Source organism: Agelaius tricolor, unplaced genomic scaffold, assembly GCF_023055355.1.
Source record: "Agelaius tricolor isolate 1412-34295 unplaced genomic scaffold, bAgeTri1.0.p SCAF_11, whole genome shotgun sequence".
Lineage (NCBI taxonomy): Eukaryota > Metazoa > Chordata > Aves > Passeriformes > Icteridae > Agelaius > Agelaius tricolor.
Genome location: NW_027269271.1, coordinates 2,734,374 through 2,755,587, shown reverse-complemented (window position 1 = coordinate 2,755,587; position 21,214 = coordinate 2,734,374). Strand labels below are relative to the sequence as shown.

At 45.5% G+C, this 21,214-nt stretch overlaps 2 protein-coding genes across 3 annotated transcripts; one reads left to right on the top strand and one right to left on the bottom strand.

Annotated features, from left to right (window-relative positions):
• Positions 1–867: 867 nt before the first annotated feature.
• DARS2 (aspartyl-tRNA synthetase 2, mitochondrial) lies at positions 868–16,976 on the bottom strand. Of its 2 annotated transcripts, XR_011680515.1 has the most exons (18): positions 16,742–16,976; positions 15,587–15,686; positions 14,769–14,835; positions 14,414–14,515; positions 13,235–13,330; positions 11,824–11,947; positions 10,173–10,219; positions 9,384–9,490; positions 8,559–8,628; positions 7,834–8,013; positions 7,361–7,468; positions 6,109–6,171; positions 5,784–5,936; positions 4,702–4,920; positions 3,671–3,781; positions 3,379–3,454; positions 1,922–2,317; positions 868–1,410 (listed from the first exon to the last, which is right to left on the bottom strand). XR_011680515.1 is itself a non-coding variant. In XM_071435810.1 (17 exons), the coding sequence occupies exons 1-17, from the start codon at positions 16,914–16,916 to the stop codon at positions 2,130–2,132; spliced, it is 1,986 nt and encodes a 661-aa protein (XP_071291911.1). In that variant the 5' UTR covers positions 16,917–16,976; the 3' UTR covers positions 868–2,129. The 2 variants fall into 2 exon arrangements, 1 of the variants encoding a protein (XP_071291911.1); XM_071435810.1 differs by having other exon boundaries at positions 868–2,317.
• On the top strand, positions 16,883–21,026 carry CENPL (centromere protein L). Its single transcript, XM_071435815.1, has 4 exons — positions 16,883–17,181; positions 17,303–17,554; positions 18,361–18,903; positions 19,738–21,026. The coding sequence occupies exons 1-4, from the start codon at positions 16,960–16,962 to the stop codon at positions 19,807–19,809; spliced, it is 1,089 nt and encodes a 362-aa protein (XP_071291916.1). The 5' UTR covers positions 16,883–16,959; the 3' UTR covers positions 19,810–21,026.
• The last annotated feature ends 188 nt before the right edge of the window (positions 21,027–21,214 follow it).

Sequence of the window (21,214 nt, the reverse complement as noted above, 5' to 3'; positions counted from 1 at the left end):
AATAAAAAAAGGTTAACTACAGATGAATTGATTTCAAATAGAAATGAATACCCCATATGAGGAAAAAATGAAGGAATTCAGTGTTTGGCTAAAATGAATGTGAACACAAATCCAGGATTGTTCTGTTTTGTTTTAAATAATATTTAACCAGTTCTGAGACTGAAAATAACAATCATGCCAGAAACAAAGAAAGTATTTTTCTTTTACTCATGTAACTCCATTATTTTATAATCTGCAAAGGAGCAGCAAGTCAGCTCTAGTGTCACTTTCTATGGATGGTACTCAAAAAAACCCCAAAAACCACCCTTAAGAAGAAGAGCTGCCTGCATTACTGATTCTTATCAGCAGGACAGTCCAGTATTTAAAAAAAAACTGTGCACACCAGCATGCAGTGTTACCCATGATGTGGAGACTGAGAGAGTGGCCAACCCTTGGAGCAGACCAGGACCTGCCAATCTGCAGGAGAGGCTGGAGCTCACTATCAGCTCAGACAAGAACTGCACTCTTCCTTCTGTCCTCCAGCACCTCCTCTGGCATGTGCTTCCTGCTGTCCTTCCCAGCTGGGACACAGAGCTCTCCCTTTTCTTCCTTTGCACCATCTTCATCAAGGAAACTCTTTTGCTCAGTTTCTTCACCTCCACCTCTCCACAGAACAGTCACTGTGGGTGTTGTGGTGTGGGACAGGGATGATCAGTTCCCTGGGAGGAGCTTGCTGCTGCCTCACCACCACTGCAGCAGGTTTGCAGAGCTCACAGGAGCTCATGCTGTGCTCCCACAGATTTCCTGTCATCTCCTGGAAGGGCCAGGGGTCACAAAGCCAAACTGACAGCTTGCTGTTGTAGAGAAAGCCCAAAGCTACACTCAGGCAAAAGCACAGAGCCAGGTAAACTTTATTTATAAACATACAAACTCCTGGATGACTGTGCTGAAAGCACCAGGACCACAGGCCCCAAAGACAGATCAACACCTCTTTGATGAGTACTACAAGGACAACTGTTGCAAACATCATCCATGCTTCTCTCCCTCTCCTTTGAAGGGAAAACACAGCTGAGTGTGAATTCCCCATGGCCAAGTTCTGCATGATCTGGTATCCTCCAACAGGAGACAAGTTGCTGGCTGAGCTGAAGTTTGGCTGTGCAGTGTTCAGAGCTCCTGGTCCAGCAGTTTTATTGTCACAGTGCTCAGCTGGTGTAATTTAATGAGGATCATGATTTAATTCCTGCCAGGGAAGGTGACTATCTCCTCCAGATGGGAGGAGGAAAATAAAGCAAGGGACATGTAAAACCTGAGGGTTGGGAAAAACCAAACCCCATCTTCCCTTCAAAAGGACACCCTAAAGCAAACAGTCTCAATATCCTATGCTAAAATTGTATTATTTGCTATTGCTTTTTTGCATGTCCTTCCCATTATCTCCCAAAGATGAATTCCTATCAGGAAGATCCCTTGTCTACCTCCCACTCCATCCAGCACAGTGGAGTTGGTCTGTCCCCCACCCTGCCACAGCAGCTGATATTTCCTGAACTGAATCCTGGCCTTTAGAAGCTGTAACCACCTCTGGTTGATCAGATCAGCTTACACCACTGGTGTGAAGTCAGTTTTTCTTTGCCTCTTTTTCTTCAAGAGGCCAGGAAACTTGAATGTGATATGGCTCTAGTTCTTCTGGAGTTCTTGGGAGCCACCTTCATTCACCAATCCAATCACAAATGATTTTCCTGGATTTGATACACACCTTTTCACATTTAACCTAATTGTGGCAGGACAGCAGCAGCTCAGACATGTAAATGTAAAATGTAAAAATTGAGAGTTGGGAAAACCAGAACTCATCTTCCCTTCAAAATGACACCCTAAAGCAAACAGTCTCAATTTCCTATGCTAAAATTGTATTATTTGCTATTGCTTGTTTGTATGTCCTTCCCATTACCTACCAAAGATGAATTCCTATCATTCATAAGGGATCATAAGAAGATCCTTTATCTACTTCCCACTCCATCCTGGAACAGCCACAGCACAGTGGAGTTGGTCTGTCCCCCACCCTGCCACAGCAGCTGCTATTTCCTGACTGAATCCTGGCCTTTAGAAGCTGTAACCACCTCTGGTTGATCAGATCAGCTTACACCATTGGTGTGAAGTCAGTTTTTCTTTGCCTCTTTTTCTTCAAGAGGCCAGGCAACCTGAATGTGATATGGCTCTAGTTCTTCTGGAGTGACATAGTCTGGAGCATTGCCCATCAGGTCTCGTCCCCTGAAGGATTTTGGAAAGGCAATGACGTCCCGGATACTTGGAGCGTCAACAATGAGAGAGATCAGCCTGTCAAGTCCTACAAGCAGAAAACAAATTGGTCAAACACTTGAGTTATGGCTCTGTTATTACCTCCCCTGAGTCAGAAAAATCAGAAAGATTGAGGAGGTAATATCACTGAGCTTGAAGAAAAAGAGTGAAGCAAGTTAAGGGAGGGAAAAAATTAATCTCAGCTGGTAGCAGAGAAAGAGATTTGCCTCGAGAGCAGAAATGTCTACCAAAATAAAGCTTTTCAATATTGCAGGAAGCTCTGTAACACACTAAGGGCTGCAGGACACAGACAGCAAAGACAGCATAACAAAACTTGGGCAGCTGAATGGCAGAACACTGGCAGAGCTCTGCTTTACAGCTCAGGGCTCTGCATCAAGCAGTTTGGAAAGATTACAGCTACTGAGAAGAATTCAAGAGGAACAAAAGGCTCTGGGTGACTGGATGGAGGAAAGTCAAACTGCAAGACCACAGGTTAAAAAAATACCTTCATTTTTTGTATTTTTTTTATTTTGGTGAGTGTAGGGTGAGTGTTGTTGGTTGGTTGGGTTTTTTCCCCTCTTTCTTTAAACAATGAACTTGCATTGTTCTAGGGAAAAAACCAAACCCTGGCATTTTCTGAATTAATGAGCAAAACAGGTGAGAAGGGAAGTGAGATGGCAGGAGAGGGGAAGGGTGTGAAACACAAAGTGCCATTTCTGTGCCATGTCTCCAGGCAGGCAGCACAGGGATCCTGCTCTGGCTGCACAGGAATGGGAACAAAGCTGACCCAACCTCACTGAATACAGGGTTTGCAGATCAGCAGGTAAGGACCATCCTTAGAGCCACCAATGTCCTTGCTTAAGAGCTAAACCCCACTGTGACTCTGGGGAGGAACACCAAAACTTTCTGCTCTTGCTGACCAGGCCTCTGTTTCTTTCCAAAAAGCTGCTGCAGAGATGGAAGCACCAAGGCTTTTCCTAACAACCATGAGCCTTTTTCCCTGGATCTAGTATTAAAAAAACTAACCAACCAAACAAAAAATCCCCAAACAAACAAAAAAACCCAAAAACCCACTAAAGACCTGCAGCTGTAGAGCTACAGATCACTTACCCAAAGCAATTCCTCCGTGAGGTGGAGCTCCAAATTCCAAAGCCTCAATCAGATGGGAAAGCACCTCAGAGTCCTCCTGCAAAATCACATTAAGAGGTGTCACTGGACAAGCAATGCTCCTTCTATTAGCAACACAAGATGAAGGTACAATGAAATCATCCATTGCTCAGGGCTAGAAGTTATGTCTTTATCTGAGAAGATGAGTGTTTCTTTCAGACTATGCAATTAATATTTCAATTAATGAGTGTATTTAAATCTCCAAGAGATCATTAGAGGCATCTGTAGGTGTTACCTTCAGCACTTTCTCCAGCACAAAACGCTGCTGTTCTGCACTGTGAATTCTGATGGAGCCACCTCCAACCTCATTGCCATTCAGCACAAGGTCATAGTGCTGGCTACGGACCTGCAGAGAGACAGGACAGGCACCTCTGTGAGGCTGGCCCATAGCTGCACCCAAAAACAACCTGCACAGAGAGGCCAAAGACACTGGGAATGAAGCCCTGGAGGCTGTAAAACTGCTCTCTCAGGGGTACACTGCAATTCAGGTATCAGTCCTGCTGGAGGTATGGGGTGCCTCTGACTGATGTGGGAAGAGAACAAATCCTTTTGAAAGGTTTATCAAAGCTGAAGCAAATGAGATAGGTCAGAATATAAGATTTCTGTTTCCTGCCAGCTCCTTTTGCTAGGGCACACATGAATGTTTGCTATTTGCAGTAATCAGGAAGCCATCTCTTCCAGACACATACAAGATCACAGAATCACACAAGGGTTTGGGTTGGGAGGGACCTTAAAGATCCCCTAGTTCCAACCCTCTGCCATGGGCAGGGAGACCTTCCTCTATCCCAGGCTGCCCCAAGCCCTGTCCAGCCCAGCCTTGAACACTGCCAGGGATGGGTCAGCTACAGCTGCTCTTGGCAATCTGTGCCAGTGCCTCACAGGGAAGATTTTTATCCTAAGTCTACCCTCTTTCAGTTTAAAACCATTTCCCCTCATCCTATCACTGCTTTCCCCTGCAAATACCCCTCTCCAGCTCTCTTGTAGCCTCTTTGGGCACTGGAAGGACTCTAATGTTGCTCCTGAGCCTTCTCTTCTCCAAGATGTACAACCTCAGCTCCTTCAGCCTTTCCTCACAGCACAAGTGCTCCAACCCTTTGATGATCTTAGCAGTCACCTCTGGACTCATTCCAACATATCTACATCTTCCTTGTGCAGTCAGTCCCATGAAACAACATCTTTTTTTACACTAAACCCAACTGCTGCTTGCCTGGTTTTCCATGGGAGCAGCTGTAAAAAAGCCAGCACAGCAGGCATGAGGTTGGTTACCTTTGTGGGATCAGAATACAGGAGGCTGGCATCTGAAGGATGAGGGGCAGTGAAGGGGTGATGAGCAGATTCCAGCTCAGTGGGATTCTCAGCCTTGGGGAGGAAAAGGGGGAAATCCACCACCCAGAGGAAGTGAAAGGCTGTGGGATCACGGAGTGCCAGCCCAGCTGCCTCCAGGAGGTTGGCACTCAACAACCGCGAGGCTCCTAAGGCAGAGCACTGCAACAGAGAAGGGAGAGATGAGCCAGGGTGGATTCACCATCAGGGAACTCACTCAAACACCCACCAGGCAGAGTGTTCCATGAAGGAAGTACCACAGAGAGCATCAGCTGGAATGCATTGCTCCCCTGAACACTTTAGCCTCGTGTCCTGAAATGTATCACCTTCCTGCCAAGGCAGCAGCAGCACCAGGGTTTGACAGACACCAAGTAAGGAGCTTGGAAGTTCGTGTTTTTCCAGCTATTTCATCTTCAGAACTTTCTTAGACTAACCTCCAGCTCCACACATGTGGATTAACTGGGGGACCACATGTAAGATGCACACTTTGCAGACAGAGAAATGAAGGCACAGAAGAGAATACAACAAAATGTTGGCTATTGAGCAAAGCGTGACACCTTATATAAAACAATGCTCTGTTTTATTGTTTTATTTATCTCTATTCTTGCCAGCAACATCTGATGGCAAAAATAGAGAGAAGGGTAGAAACAGAATCTCTCACCATTGCTGCTAATAAGTCATGCACTTGTGGGAGACACAATTACCTAGTTGACCTCATTTTCCAATCTGTTTGATGCTTCAAAAATGAAGTTAAAAAAAAAGAAGGCACTGATTTGTTGCAGGGTTTTTTAGATTTCAGGCTTCATTTCAGTTACAAGTCCTGCCCAGAATTTGACTGGGGGCCATAAAAGTAATAGGCACATTTCATGCTTTATCTGCTGTTGCTATAGCTGCCATTCCAGAGAAACAGAAAATTAGATGATGACCTATTTTAATAATAAGAAGAATTAGACTAAGGTCAGATAACATCAAAACCATCATCAGCAACATTCAACTCACAGAGCCACCCAAGAAATGCCTCCTACCACTTGCTTGTGTTCTCCAGCTGCCAGCAGCACCACATCACCCTCCTGCATGTTCAGTGCTTGGATGAGCTCTGACTGCTCCTTCTCACTGAGGAACTTGGTAAGCAGAGATTTCAAGCTCCCATCAGGTCTGCAGATAATTTCCATGATTTCCTGGAAAAAGGTTAAGGGTATGTTCAGTGCAGTGCTGCCCTCTCTTGACTTGAAGCATTACATGCTCAGGCTCTGACTCTCAGCTATTAAAAACTGCTCTCCTACCTCCCTCTGCCTTTATCACACTTTGTCACTCACCCTTCCCAAAGCCTCAGAAGAGTTTCTGTCTCACCTGGTTAAACTGCGATTTTGCAGACTCCTTCAATGACCCCAAGTCTTTATTTGTAAGATACCTCTGGGGAAAGAGCAAGAGAAGACACAGCAAAGATCAGCTTGGAAAACCTGACTAGGTATCAAATCTATTGACTAAGCTGCTTCCAAACTTCTCAATTCTTTTGTTTCTAGTTCAAGTTCTTATGAAGGCTGTGGAACAGGACAGGGTCCTTAGCACTGGGCTGGGTGTCTGCTCTGAGGGCTCCTTTCAGGAAAAGACCCCTCCAGATCTACATATTTTTTCCCCCTCTCACAGATAAATGTATCTGGTCAGCAGGGTGAGATCACTGCCTCCAGCCTTTAGAAACAAGGTTACACCACCACACTGTGGATGGGGAATGCACAGCTCAAACTGGAGGAAGAACAGAGAAAAAAAAAACTGGGCTGACTCTTGCATGCAAAGCCATGCAGTAAATGAGGAGCTGCATCAAGATCTTGATTATTTTTCAGCTACTCCAGTGTTCAGGGTGGGTCTAGATGCCACTTTTGTGTTGCTGTAACAGACACCTCTGTGCCCTCTCGTGGGAAGCCACTAACTTGCACTTTGTGCCAAACTGAAAGGAATCCCAAGGGAAACCATGGCCAAGGGAAGCCCTGCTCCCCAGATAAAACACAATATTTAGAGGATTTGTTTTTTCCATACTGTCCAAGCTATAAAGATGCCTACAGCCAGAATTAAATCTGTTTCCTTGCCAAAATGCAGGGCTGTGTCAAAAGTCTTCCAGGTCTATTATCCGCCTTGATTTTGGTCCATGACGTTTTCATGCCAAGACATGAATTGTACCCAAAAATGCAGCTAAAGCAAACAGGAGAAAGACATGGAACCACCTGGTCCTTCTCTGCCTATCCCAGAGCTGTGCCATGCCCAGCCCCTAACCAGGACAAATCTCCTGTCACAAGGCACAATTTATTATTGAGATGCACATCAAAAAGGTGCTAGAAACCAAGATGAAACCATGAGAGGGTTCCCTATCCTCATGGGATCTTGCAGCTCTGTTGTTTTCCTCCTCTTCCTAAGGATAAAATACTCTTCCTGCTGCCTTATCATTGTAACACCACTGAGCCCCACCTAACATGGACTACAACCAATCCCAAGCTCCCTTATGAACACCAGAAATAGCAAGGAACATTTCCATACCAACAAAGGAATTCAAATTAGCATTTTATTTATTCCACACAAACCATAAACAGGATGTAAGAGCATCACTTACCACTCCCTGAGGGATACAAATGGCTTTGATAGAGCCATGTGGGTAACTGAGGGCATTCTGCACAAAGTGAATGTTTGATCCTCGTAAAACATCACTGATATCCACGATCTGACAAAGGAGAGAGCACAGGAAAAAGCACTGTTGGTAGGAATACAAAGCAAAAATTCCTGCACCTGTGTTTTAACACCTTCCACACTATTCCCTTTTAGAAGCTTTTGCTCTTAAAACAGTCAAGATGCATTGTTCCCTACATCACCTTTAAAATCAAGTTTTATTAGAACATATATTTTTCACAGGCAACTGATTAAATCCTCTCTTCTTCAGCAGATTGCACAAAGCAGCAACAATGGGACAGGCACCTTGGGTAAATTACAGCACTCAAAACTCCAGCCAACCATGTATCCATGATCCAAAGGTTATTAAAACCCTGACTGAAAGGAAAAGCTGAAAGCTTCCAATGGGCAAACCCTCACCTTCATCCCAAAGCGAGTGTCTGGTTTATCAGTCCCATACTCAGCCAGTGCCTCCTCATATGTTATGGAAGGGAAAGGAGTCACAATGGAGCCTCTTTCCTCAGGCCAGGAATGTTGCAGGAGGCCCTCTATGAGCCTCTGGATCCCAGCTTGATCTACAAACGACATCTCTATATCTATCTTAAAACAGAGAAGAGGGGGGAATTCCACATTAGCTCCAGGTTGTGCTTTCACAGTGCTACTTGTGAGTACAAAGCCAGGAGAACAAGAAACAATACACAACATGACATCACAGCATGACTGCATCAGGCCAGGAATGTGCTTAGGATCACCCTCCAGGCTGATGACTCAGCCAACAACCTCCTCAGAGAGGGAATGAGGTAAGGATGACAAGGACACAGAAGCAGCCTTGAGTGAACCAGGCTAACTCAGCCTGGGATTTCAAGGCTGAGGGATGGGATGTCTGACCTAGCAGAACAGGAGGAGATGGTATCATCAAAGTAAAATCACTGCTACAACGAAATTCCCACATCTGCACCTGGGGCACTGCAGCCAGCCAAGGACAGGAACCACGCACTCATCCCACACCAATTTCCAAGGCTGTGTCTGTGAAACACACACCAAAGCAGCACCAGACTAGCACAGACTAAGCCTCCAGAAGGCAAAACAGCTCTGAGCCACTTGTCTTGAGGAGCAGGAGCAAGGCAGCAGAGGCTGGTGATTACCTGGGTGAATTCTGGCTGCCTGTCAGGCCGTGAACCCTCGTCCCGGTAGCAGCGAGCGACCTGGAAGTACCTGCAGTGACACTGTGACTTAGATCATGATTGAAAGTATCCTCAACTCAACTGCTCATAGGACTGATCATACAAAGAGAAGGAAAAAAGAAGTAATACAGAGAGAGAAGGCTCTGTTCCCACAGCAGATGTTCTTTGTTCCCATCCCTTCAAAAGAATGGAATCATAATGAGCCGTATCCATCTCCAGCCATATGTTCCAGAGGCACATGGAGACTGCCAGGTGAGCTGTCCCCCAAGGGCAGCACACTCAACTCTTTATTCCACCTTCACTCCACTCCAGGACTCTCCTAACAGCCATGCAAAGCTCTCAGACCTGGCCTGCAGTTCACTGTGTGAACAATTGTCTGTCTCCCTGTTCATCCATTTGATTTGGAGAAGTAAGCCCAATTCAAAGCTTTGCACTTGGGCACCCTGACATGCTTTTCCTTGTCTCAGTCATGCTCAGCTGCCCAGCCTCACCTCAATTAGTTCTGTAGGTTACTCCTGGAGCAGCTTTCAGCACACATTTGATTTTCTGCCCTTCAGGAAGGTTCTGCCTCAGATCAGGTTTGCATTTAACACAGGAGTAAAGATTTCAGCTTTCCAGAAGGTTACATTTCATCTGACTATAAAGTCTCAAGTATTTAAGGATCCTTCTTCAAGACACAAATCCTTAGCAGTGAGGGGTTTTTTTGGGAAGTTTCTAAACTTCACAGATAAAGCAATCAAACCCTAGACAGGACATGCAGAGAACAGGAGTTCAAGAAACTCTCACCTGTCCAGGCCTCCAACCATGAGGAGCTGCTTGAACTGCTGAGGACTCTGTGGCAGAGAGTAGAACTTGCCTGCTTCCCTTGAGGGCACAAGGAATTCTTTGGCTCCCTGGCATCAGAAAGAAAATTTAGAGAGTTCAGCAAGTAAGTGGCCCCAATTCCTGACAGAGCAAGGGGAAAGGACCTATTTCTCCCATTATGAAATCCCACATGTGAGGAAATGGCTGTTTGTACATTACACTTCACATTTCTTAAGCAACTTGGTCAAAAGTATCTGAAAGGAGAATTCTCTACCTTCTTCTCTGAGAGCCTAATGCATAATAGACCATCCAAGACTGGGGTTTAAATGCAAGAACTCCAGGATAGCTGCATCAACAATTCCTCAGCTACAGCTCTCTTCTCTCTGACTATTTTTGAAATGAAAGAAATGAATAGAAGATCAAAAAAATAATTTACTTGAGTATGATCTCTACAATAACCTACTGGTTAAGAGATAAATGCTGAAAAGACAGTGCTTTCAAGTTTTTTGGGTTTATAATCCCAGGGTAGACTTGCATTCAACATGTGCTCTACAGGGCAGAAGCTGATCTTGTTGGAAGGTTCAAAATTAAGACATGAGTTATCATCTCTCCCTTTCTCTTCCTCTACTTTTAAAAGAATTTGTGGATGATATCAAAAGTTTCACAAGCTGTTATTTAGCAAGGGAAAAGCAACGAATGCTGAGTGGCAACTGGAAATGATTCAGCCCTGACTGTGCAGCTGTAGGAGGCCAAAAAGCATCACATACATACCCCTGGGGTTCTTTTAAACAGAGTTGGAGTTTCTACATCCACGAACCCTGGGGAACAAACACAGAATATGCTGAGAGGAGGGAGAACTAACATGACAGAGTAGGCTAGAGTAGGGTTAGTCAGCAAAATAGGTCATGTAGCACACCGTGGAGCTCCTCCAAAACCAACACACTTTCACTACTTCTAATAATTATTCCTGTAATGACAGATCTAAAGGCTCTGAGCTACTCTGATGTCCTGCCAGAACTGTTGATGACAGAGGACTCTAAACAGGCTGAAAATGTGTTCATTCTCTATCTATTCTAAACCAGGCAGATTTCCCAAAAAGCACTTCCTGATTTTAGGAGAAGCAAAAGCCCTAAACAAAATCCATGCCTCTGACATGCCTCAACTGGGTGACCAAAAGAGAGCAACTACCTGCAAAGAGTCTTTTCTCATTGGAAACAGCTAATTTGAAACAGGTTGCTCAGAGCTTCATCCAACCTGGCCTTGAACACTTCCAGGGATGGGGCAGCCACAACTTTTGTGGGCAGCTTCTTCAGGCCTGATAACACCCCAGCACAAGCAGACATTTCCTTACTAAGTGTGACCAGTTTGGAGCAGCAAGTTGGTTAGGAATCTCTGCCAGCACAAGAAAAAAGCAGCAAGGAGAGCTGGAATGTGTTGAGTTTGTGAGGGTCCTGAGGATGAGGTGAGAGATGAGAATCTGACTCCATGTTCTCAGAAGGTGATTGTGTATTATATTATAGAATGCTATACTAAAACTGTAGTGAGAGATGAGAATCTGACTCCATGTTCTCTAAAAGGTTGATTGTGTATTATATTATAGAATGCTATACTAAAACTGGAGTGAGAGATGAGAATCTGACTCCATGTTCTCAGAAGGCTGATTGTATATTATATTATAGAATGCTATACTAAAACTGTAGTGAGAGATGAGAATCTGACTCCATGTTCTCTAAAAGGTTGATTGTGTATTATATTATAGAATGCTATACTAAAACTGTAGTGAGAGATGAGAATCTGACTCCATGTTCTCAGAAGGCTGATTGTATATTATATTATAGAATGCTATACTAAAACTGTAGTGAGAGATGAGAATCTGACTCCATGTTCTCAGAAGGCTGATTGTATATTATATTATAGAATGCTATGCTAAAACTGTAGTGAGACATGGGAATCTGACTCCATGTTCTCTAAAAGGCTGATTGTGTATTATGTTATAGAATGCTATACTAAAACTGTAGTGAGACATGGGAATCTGACTCCATGTTCTCAGAGGGCTGATTGTGTATTATATTATAGAATGCTATACTAAAACTGTACTAAAGAAAGGATATAGACAGAAGGCTTAACAAAAATGATAATGAAAAGCTCGTGACTGACTCCTCAGAGTCTGACAAAACTAATGGTGATTGGACATTAATTAAAAACAATTCACATGAAACCAATCAAACGTGCACCTGTTGGTAAACAATCTCCAGCCAAATTCCAAAGCAGAGAAACAGGGAGAAGCAAATGAGATAATATTGTTTTTTTCTCTGAGGCTTCTCATCTTCCCAGGAGAAGCAATCCTGGTGAAAGGATTTTTCAGGAAACATGACAGTGAGACAGTGGCAGGAATGTTTGCTGCTCTGAGCAGCTCCCTCACCGTGGAGGTTGCAGAGGTACTCGCGCATCCTCATCACCACGCGAGAGCGCAGCCGCAGCGCCCACTGCAGCCGGGAGCTGCGCAGGTCCAGGTACCGATACTGCATCCGCAGCGCCTCGGACTTCTGGGGAGGAGAGAGGCTCAGGGTTAAGGGACAAAATTCAAACTGCATGGCCAGTGAAGGCATCCTAAAGCCACAGAGACAAAGGAGAAGATAAATAAAGGGATGGTGCTAGGTTGGTGCAATGAGCCCATTACGCACAACCTACACAAATATGGCAATGGCTTGGGAAAAAACCCAAACTGCCCACAAAAGCTGGGGCTGCCCCATCCCTGGAAGTGCTCAAGGCCAGGCTGGATGAAGCTCTGAGCAACCCTACCCATGGCAGGGGGTTTGGAAAAGGATGATCTGTAAGGTTCCTTCAAACCCAAACCTTTCTGGGGTTCCACGAGTCAAATAAAACAGCTTCATTTCAAACTCAAAAACCCAGCATAGCCCCATGTTGAAGATTGCAATGCAAGATGTTTTCAGTTACCATTGAAAAAAACATTTGTCTTTGTCAAGTGGGCAGTTTGCCTTATCTCTCTCTTTGAGTGACCACATTCACACCTCCCTCTGCTGATAACAGCTACTGAATGTCACTGCATGGCTGATAAGAACTACAGCATCCCACTGGGAGATGTGAGCCCAGAGGGAGGAGCCAAGCATTGCTACCCAGATATAATCCTGAGGTTTTGAGACACCAGCATGGCTTCTGCACTGGATTCCCCAGAGAAACAGCAGCTGCCTCTTCTTCCACTGGATCTTCAGAGGAAGAATACACCCTTCTCTACAGGATCCCTGCTCCAGCAGAACCACCCCTGGCACTGCAGGAGGGCTGCAGCCACATTTCCAATGGGACTGCCACCAACACCCTGACCCACAGGGTGTCAGGCTGGGTTCTGACTCTGTCAGTGTTGTTCTAGTGCACTGCATTGTTTATTTTATCCTTTTATTTTTCTTCCCTGTTAAAGAACTGTTATTTCCTGCTCCCATATTTTTGCCTGAGAGCCCCTTAATTTAAAATTTATAGCAATTGGGAGGGGTGAGGAGGGTTTACATTCTCCATTTCAGGGGAGGCTCCTGCCTTCCTTAGCAGAGTCCTGTCCTTCCAAACCAAGACAGCCCATTTCTTTCACTCTTTCCTTTGCCATCGGTGCTTCCAGAAATCTGGAATCATTCAAGCCCTGTTTTCTGCTTAGCTCTAATTGGAAATAAATCCTCCCACCAAACAAACAGCACCCCTGTTTTAAATACCATCATTCCTCCAAAGTGAAGTGGGGAGAACCACTCTCAGATGTTTTGCCATCATCCTGGGCAAATTCCCAATTTAGTGAAAAGCCACCACTTTGATAAGAAAAACAAAGACACCTTGATAAAATCCTTGATTTCAAAAGGCAGCTTCTTGCAGGAGTTTAGGATCTCTGCAGTCTCTGCCTTCACTTCAATATCCCCTGTTGGCATTTTCTAGAACAAAAAGGCAAAAAAATTAAACTCAAAACAGTCAGGCAAAGATATTTCACAGATGCTCAAAGGGAAAAAAAGAAGCAATGTGATTACCCTCCCTGCCTTCTATCACAGTGTATAAATCAGAGAGCTTCTCCCAAGGACAGATTTCTTCCAGGTTTCCCTTCTGTTCAGAGAAACACAAGTCACCTCACCAAAGATGGCAGCTTCTTTCCCAGTAGCATACTGGTCAAGAAACACATCAGCCCCAGCAAAACCACACAGTGTAGGTTTCAGTGAGCATGAGCAGAAGCAGCCCTTAACATGAGTCAAAAAAAAAGGCAAATTATGAGGAACTTCTCAGAACTTCCAGTTCTAAACACCAGTTCTCAGAATTAGTCTTCTTTTGACTGCATCCCCAGGGAGGACAGGCAGCTCCCCTCACGTAGCACTGAGGCACAGCAAAGTTCCCTTTATCCTGCAGGACTCTCACTATTCACCAGGGGAAAGGACACACAACCTTCCCAAAACAAAGAAATTAATAAAAGAAATAAAGGCATTGCTTGAAGCCTGAATTTTAAGTGGACATCTACGAGATGGAGCAAAAAGAAGCTATGATCACAAATACAGTCCTCTTTTTAGATGTGAAAGAGAGTCCTGTAGAGTCCTGAAAGATCAGTCTACAGCTGAGGAATGCAGAACATTAAAAAATTATTTAACCTCTGTTTCCTATACAGAGGAATTTCCTACAGCAGAATATTCCTATTCTGCTGGGAGACCAGCAGAATCAATAAACAGGTGGAACTTGACATGACAATATTTATTTTCAAGCAAAAGCAATTCCCACCACACTTTGAAAGCCTGGAAAATTCAGCTTTATCCTTGCAAAGGGCAGGGATCCAGTTTAATTTGTGTGTGCCTGTAATGTGCTCTGAGATTCTCTTGTTATCTGACATTGCACTGATTTCACCTCACACTATCTGAGGATGGGCTGTCACACAAGCAGTGGCAATGCTCTGACACAAAGCCCACCATAATCCCACCATCCAGGGGTGTTTCCTTCAAAGAATAAAAACTTTGGGAGTCCCCTCACCCCATCCTCACCGGATTCTCCTGCCCCTGGGGCCGAGGGGACACTGTCCCAGTGACTCTCACCACAGACTCCAGAGGGGCGTTGGACAGCAGCTCCTTCACGTGGGAATGTGCCTGCAGGGAGAGCACACAGCCTCAGAGCAACTCCAAGAACAGGAAAAAGGCACTGAGGCCAAGCACCTCAACCCAAAATCACTCTTAAGGCAGGGGGAACAGCACTGATGCTTCTGTTGCAGGGTCAGGTCAGGGCTCTCATGACACTGCAATCTACTTGTGAGTCAGAGCACTCAGTTTGGCAAAGTGGCTGCTGAAGCCAAGCTTCCAAAGGAAAAATAAAAACACAAACTCATGTTTTGGTAGCACTTACCTCATCCTGAGGAATGATGACCTGGGTCAGTCCCTGGAAATCCCTCAAAACCAGAAACAAGCCTTGTCTGATCCATGAAAAGCACAAAAGGAAGAACATTTTTTTTCACAAATTTAGTACTTTCTGCTTTTTAGTAGTTTCTGGCTTTTTTTTTTCTGGCTACACTTTCAGTACCCCGCAACTCATCCCAAAGCATTTCCAAGTACTGAATGATGGACACTTTTCCCACACCTGAACAATTCATTTCACATTGTGACCAGCCTCAGACAACATACAAATAACCAGGAGAGGCAGGATTTTAACTTGAGCTTTCATGCATGCAGAGCTGGGATTCTGGACATGTGAATTTCCCTGTTGGGAAACAGAATTCAGCTAAAAACAATTAAATGAGCAATAAAACTAAAGTTCACGTGGAATAAAAACAACAACAACAAAATCCAATCATAAGTCAAGAAGGGGCACACTCATCCCATAAAAAGTTCCACATGAACAATCCACACTGCCAGCCCCAGAACCATAAATCTTGATTTCTTAAAGCTGCAGCAGGGACAGCTGCCACCGTGTTTTATCCATCAAAAAACTGCCCAATGGGACGTGCTCTGGTGTCTTTAAAAACAACATCACCACGACCACATGGCAATAATCCTAACTCCTTTTCCTGGGTCCCCATCCACAACTGCTCAAAGATGAGACACTCAGAACCTCCTAAAATCAAAAAACTCATGCAGACCATCACAGGAGAGCAATGGTGGATGAAACACAGCTTAGAGTGAATGTGGCAAATAATCATCTCCATTTTCACCATGGTTTGCACTTACCTTTGATACTGAACCCATCCATACAGGGTCACCTTCTGTCCCACGTGAGCAGCACGCAGCTCTCCACACGTGTTGGTCCGAGTGACAAAACTGTTGAAGTCTTAAATAAATAAAAATAATAATAGTAATAAAAATATATTTTATATATATATATAATCTCTCATAGATTTTGCAGATGAGACAGAATAAATAATAGAGTTTTCCCTCCCAATACAATTTAGATATATATGGAGAAGCTCCTTCCTATATAAATCTGCACTAAGAGTATGGCATAAACATGAAATGAAGCTAGTCTAAATGTAATTTAAACAGGGATTATTTATGTTTCTCAGTTCATAAAGATACTTGAACATAGCCTTGCTGCAAACTGTTGCCCTGCAAATTTTAGGAGCAAGAGAAGCAAAAGTCACAGATCAATCCTAAGGGGTGCTGACAATTCCACATTCAAATCTAGAATCATAGAATAGTTTGGGTTTCAAGTACCTTAAAGCTCATCTCATTCCAGCCTCCTGCCATGGGCAGGGACACTTTCCACTATCCCAGGTTGTTCAGAGCCCCATCCAGCCTGGCCTTGGACATTTCCAGGGATGTGGCAGCTCCTCTCAGCAGGACCAGGACCTCACCACCCTCACAGGGAAGAATTTCTTCCAATATCCAACCCAAACCTGCCCTCCTTCAGTTCAAAGCCATTCCCCCGTGTCCTGCCACTGCAATTCCTGGTAGTGACACAACAGAACAGGGCTTAACAAACCAAGAATTCAACACACATGGAGGACACCCACCATGCAGGTGTAAATTTAATAGCTCCCGCCTGAAACAATTGGAAGAAGGCCTCAAGCATGGTTATAGAAAGGTTTGCACAGACCTCCGTGTGCCTGTAATTATGGCTTAAGTCATAGATCCAACCACAACCACTTACAGAATGTGCAAGAGGCTCAGCTTGCAAGAAGCCTGAAGGATACAATTACCTGGACATATATAAATAATTCTTCATGACAGCCTTTAGAATTAGAAGAGATTTAGACAAGCCACTTAATAAGGTGATACAGGGAAAATAACTTGTCATATTAATCGATTCTGGGGACTACCCTGAGCTGTATCCCGGGAGAAAAGGCACCCAAACCTCGAGGGGACGGGACCAGCGCTCCTCCTCACCTGGAGCCGCAGGTGCGGCGGCAGCGCCCGCCCGGTGCAGCGCTCGCACCAGCAGCCGGGGCAGCGCCATCCCCAGCCGCCCCTCAGCCAGGAACACGGGGAGGAGCGCCGCAGACCTGCGCAAAGTGAAAAACGTGAGCTCCGGAGGGAAAACGGGGAAAGGGGGAAACCACATCCGTCACGGCCGCCTCCTTCCCTGAGCGCCGCCCGCCCCAAAGATGGCGGAGGGGCGCGTCCCCCGCGCGGGGGCCGACGGGAAGAAGTTCGAACGGCGCCGGCGGGCCGCGGCGGCCATGGCGGAGGAGGCGCCCGAGGACGGCGCGGTGCGGACCCTGCCCAGCCTCAGGCGGCTCTCCCGGGCTCTGCCCTTCGGACGGAGCCATGGCCGCCTCGGTATCAGCCCCAGCGGCCGCCTCATTGTACCAGCGCTGTGCTCTCAGGTAAGGAGAGGCGCCTCCCTGTCTCCTCCGTATCTCCCCCGTGTCCCCTCAGCCGCGCTGCGCCGCGCCGCGCGGGAAACTCAAACTTGAACCTTATTCCTTTCCTTCTGTTCCCCGCTAGGAAAAGGCGGACCCGCAGAAAACAGCGTTCCTGCTGCGGAAAGCTTGGACGCTGTACAGCGTGACCCCCCTGTACGGCTTCCGCCGCGCCCGCCTCAGGGACTACGCGCGGCTGCTGGGCGCCTTCATCGCCGCCGAGAAGCAGAAGGGGCTGGCGGTGGAGGTGGGCGTCGAGCTGGACATCAAGGTGGCCCTGTCCAGCCTTGCCGACATCAGGGGCAGCGAGCTGGACCAGGCTGCCCTCCTCGTGCAGGTGAGGGCGCTGGTTTTGTTCGGATGGAACGCTCTGTCTTGAAAGCAAGCCCCGAGGTTAAACCCTAGCTGTGTGGAATAGCTACTGTGATTTAATGGAACTGAATCGTGTCTGTTTTTAACTGAAACGGAACATTTATAGACTTAAGCTGTGTCGGGGAGGTTTAGGTTGGACATTAGGAAGAATTTCTTTACAGAAGGGATGATTAGACATCGGAATTGGCTGCCCGGGAGATGGTGGAGTCACCATCCCTGGAGGTGTTTAAGTTAAGAATGGATGAGACACAGTCAAAAGCCTGGTCTAATGACAAGGTTGAGCTTGGTCACAGGTTGGACTTGATGGCCTCAGAGGTCTTTTTCAGCCTAAATGATTCTGTGATCTCCCCTAAGCAATGCATACAGTAAAGAGCAAGTTTGAGTTCAGCTTTTTAACAGCATCATAGTATGACTATACAGAGCAATCTCTGTCTGATGTTTTAGTTCAGCAGTTAATTTACTCCCAGGACTTGGATGGGTTGTTTTTCTTCCTAGATGAAGCATAATCCCACTTCCTGGCCAGAGCTTAATTAGTGTTTCTGAAATGCTTTGCCTCAAGTGAAATGTGCTACTGAAACGTCAGGTTCATTGTGGCAATGGTTTTCAACAGAATTGCATTCAACTTTTAGGGATGTCATGGATAGACTGAATAATTGTATGTGTTTGATACATAATCAAGGAAAAAACCCTTTATCTGTATCTGTTTTTAGCTGATGGAAAAAAAGCCATACTTGCTTTTCAGCACTGCAATGCTTCTTCTCCCCATCACAGCTCTCTTCGAGGTCACGAGGCTCCTCCAGGAACTCTGAGGACAAACCAGTGTGGTGGGGCTGGTTCTGCTCCGTGTTTGGAGATGAGCTTTCCGAGAATGTTCCGGAGCACTTCACCTGCCTGCCCCTGTTCCTGAGCCATGGCGCCGAGAGCTACACCGCCCTGGTTGGCAGCTGGTTCCAGAAGACTTTCGACTGCTGCTTCCGCCGCCTGGCCATCAGCCCCCTGAACCTCAGCTGGATGGCAGCCATGTGGGCTGGCTGCAAGCTGGACAGAGCTGCCTCTGCCGTGGAACTCGTCTTCTCCGTGCCCCGCCTGGCGCAGCCCCTGGATATTTCCTACGCCATCCACCCGGAGGATGCCAAAGCTCTGTGGGACACGGTGCAAAAAACGCCAGGAGAGATCACCCAAGAGGAGGTGGATGTCTTCATGGACTGCCTCTATGCCCACTTCCACAGGCACTTCAAGATCCACTTGTCAGCTGCGAAGCTGGTGAAGGTTTCCACAGCAATTGCCTCGGCACACTGTGATGGGATTGTAAAGGTGAGGCCCTTAGGAGCAGGTTGTCCTAATGCTGGCCAAATAAAACAGCTGTACCTGAAAGTCTCATGGTTCTTTGGCATGATTCCCTACAAGGAATTGTTAAACTCTCAGTTTTTACTAGTCATATTTACCTTTAGAGGTGGGGCAGCTGCCAGCACAGTATTATATTATTACTGTGCTGCAGCAAAAGCTCTGTGCCTGGGGCAGAAATAGGTGTATTAGCTGTGGTATGAACAGGAAAGTTTCTTAGGCCATAAAAAAATTCATTTTGGAGTTAAAAAGTTCCCAAACCTCAAAAAAAAGTTCCTAGCTTTCTAGTATTGTAGTTATTAAGACACAGGCAGAAGACTCCTTCACATGTCAACCTTTTCATAAAGGTGCTGGTCTTTCTACAGAGGTTATCTCCAATATCCTTCAAACCACAGAATATTAATTCTTCAAGCAATATATTATCTTCTTCTGAGTGAAAGAACAGTTTGTGTAAATGCAGTTGTTTAAATTTACCCTCTGATGAGGAGCACATTGCTTCCTTTTATCTGTCATAGCTTAAAGCTGACTGACACAACTTTTCCTGTTGCAGGTAAGTACACAAAGATATCTCAGGCTTTCTGAAGGGTGCTCCTGTGGAATGTGTGCTGTGTAAATTCAGATATGGCTTTTCATAATGGGATAGGATTCAAGTCATATGCAGTATGGGGAAAGTAAAGCAACAACAGAGCAGCTGAATAAACACACAGAACACTTGGCAGTTTCCTTCCAAGCAGGGCTTCAGGGTGGGGGAATCTGGCAACTGCAACTGTTGCCTTGACAGGTTTTTTTCTCTTTTTTTTGCAGATTCTACACAGCCAATACCTGCCTGGAGTGCTGATGCTACTGACTGAACTGGCAATCTCTCAGATACAGTGAGAGCCATTTCAGTAGCTCTTCATACTCAAAAGGCTTTCTGTTTGGACAGTCTGTACTGAGAAACTCACTCCTGCAGCATCTTCTTTCCTCTCATTCTGGCTGACTTTGGACAGACTGTAACTCCAGCACTTGGCTGTGTAATTCCATGCACAGCAAAGTCAAGCAGACATTTGGCCCTGAAGAAGGGCTGCAATGCAAACTTGTGGCAGCTTCCTGAGCAGCTTGGTTTTCTCAGAGTCACTCATTTCATTTATGGGCAGGTATCAGCTCAGAGACAAACAGTGCAAGTTCTTGATCCAGCTCCCTGGCAGGTATTTCTGTTGTTTCCAAGTTGGTTTTCACTGGACAGCCTAAGCTATGCAGACCTTGGCTAAACTGTGACTACTCTTGGGCTACCCTAAATGCAAAGTTCAGCATACCTGAGAAAGGGTGCATGCTCTACAACCCAGGGCAGAAAAATCCAGGTTTCTGACTCATTTTTTAGCTTGTTAAGGATACTTGGTAATGGTGATAATGTTCATTTGTGTTCCAGTTGGGCATGAGATTGGACACAAGGCAGTTGTCAGCCTGTTGGTCCTCCCAGGCACATTGATAGATGGGAAAGTGAGGTGTGGATGAGCTTGATAGTTACTAGGCTTTGTCCTGATGTTTGTAATCTTGGATGTAATCCTGTAGGCCAGAGAGCTCTCAGGGTTGGAGCTGTGTGCTAGAATTTGATGCTGGATCCCTCCCTTCTGAAGCAGGTAAGAGTTCAGAGGGACATTTAAGGAACAGAAAGTAGCACCTGCTGAGAGATTTTTGTAATACAGTACTAAATAAAGAAAACCTTTTCCATCTTTTGTCTTAAGGAATGACCACCACTGTCTAATTAAATATATCCTTGCATGGAGCTTACTTCCAATTACAGCTTTCCTAACCAAACCACCCCTTGTTACTTATTAAATGCTTCTGTGAGCAGCAAAATTCCAAGCCTTAATTTCTTGCTTCACACTTGTGCAGCACCTCTGGGAGCTGATTTGTGCTATGACCTTCTCCTAAATAGGGGTGCAAGTTTCCTTTCTCTTCCCAGTGTAAAACTGCCTAACACATGACATAACTGCATGCCTAGTTCCTAACCTGTTTCCAGAATTAAACAAAGAAACATGCACTTGGTTTCAGATTCTTTACTAGTTGAAGATGGATTGTTTTTGCATGTTAAGGCTGAAGTCTGTGGTAATTCTTACCTTGGTAAAAGCAGCTAAGTGATCTTCTGAAGGCCTGCCAGCTCAGCAGCTACTTAAACTATCACTTCTGGTATTCTAGTTTCCTTATTTGAAATATCTCAGACAAAGTTTGCTATCTGGAGTCAAAAGAGCACTGGACAAAGGAGCAAAAGGTCTGGAAATAACTGGCACCTGTATTTGGT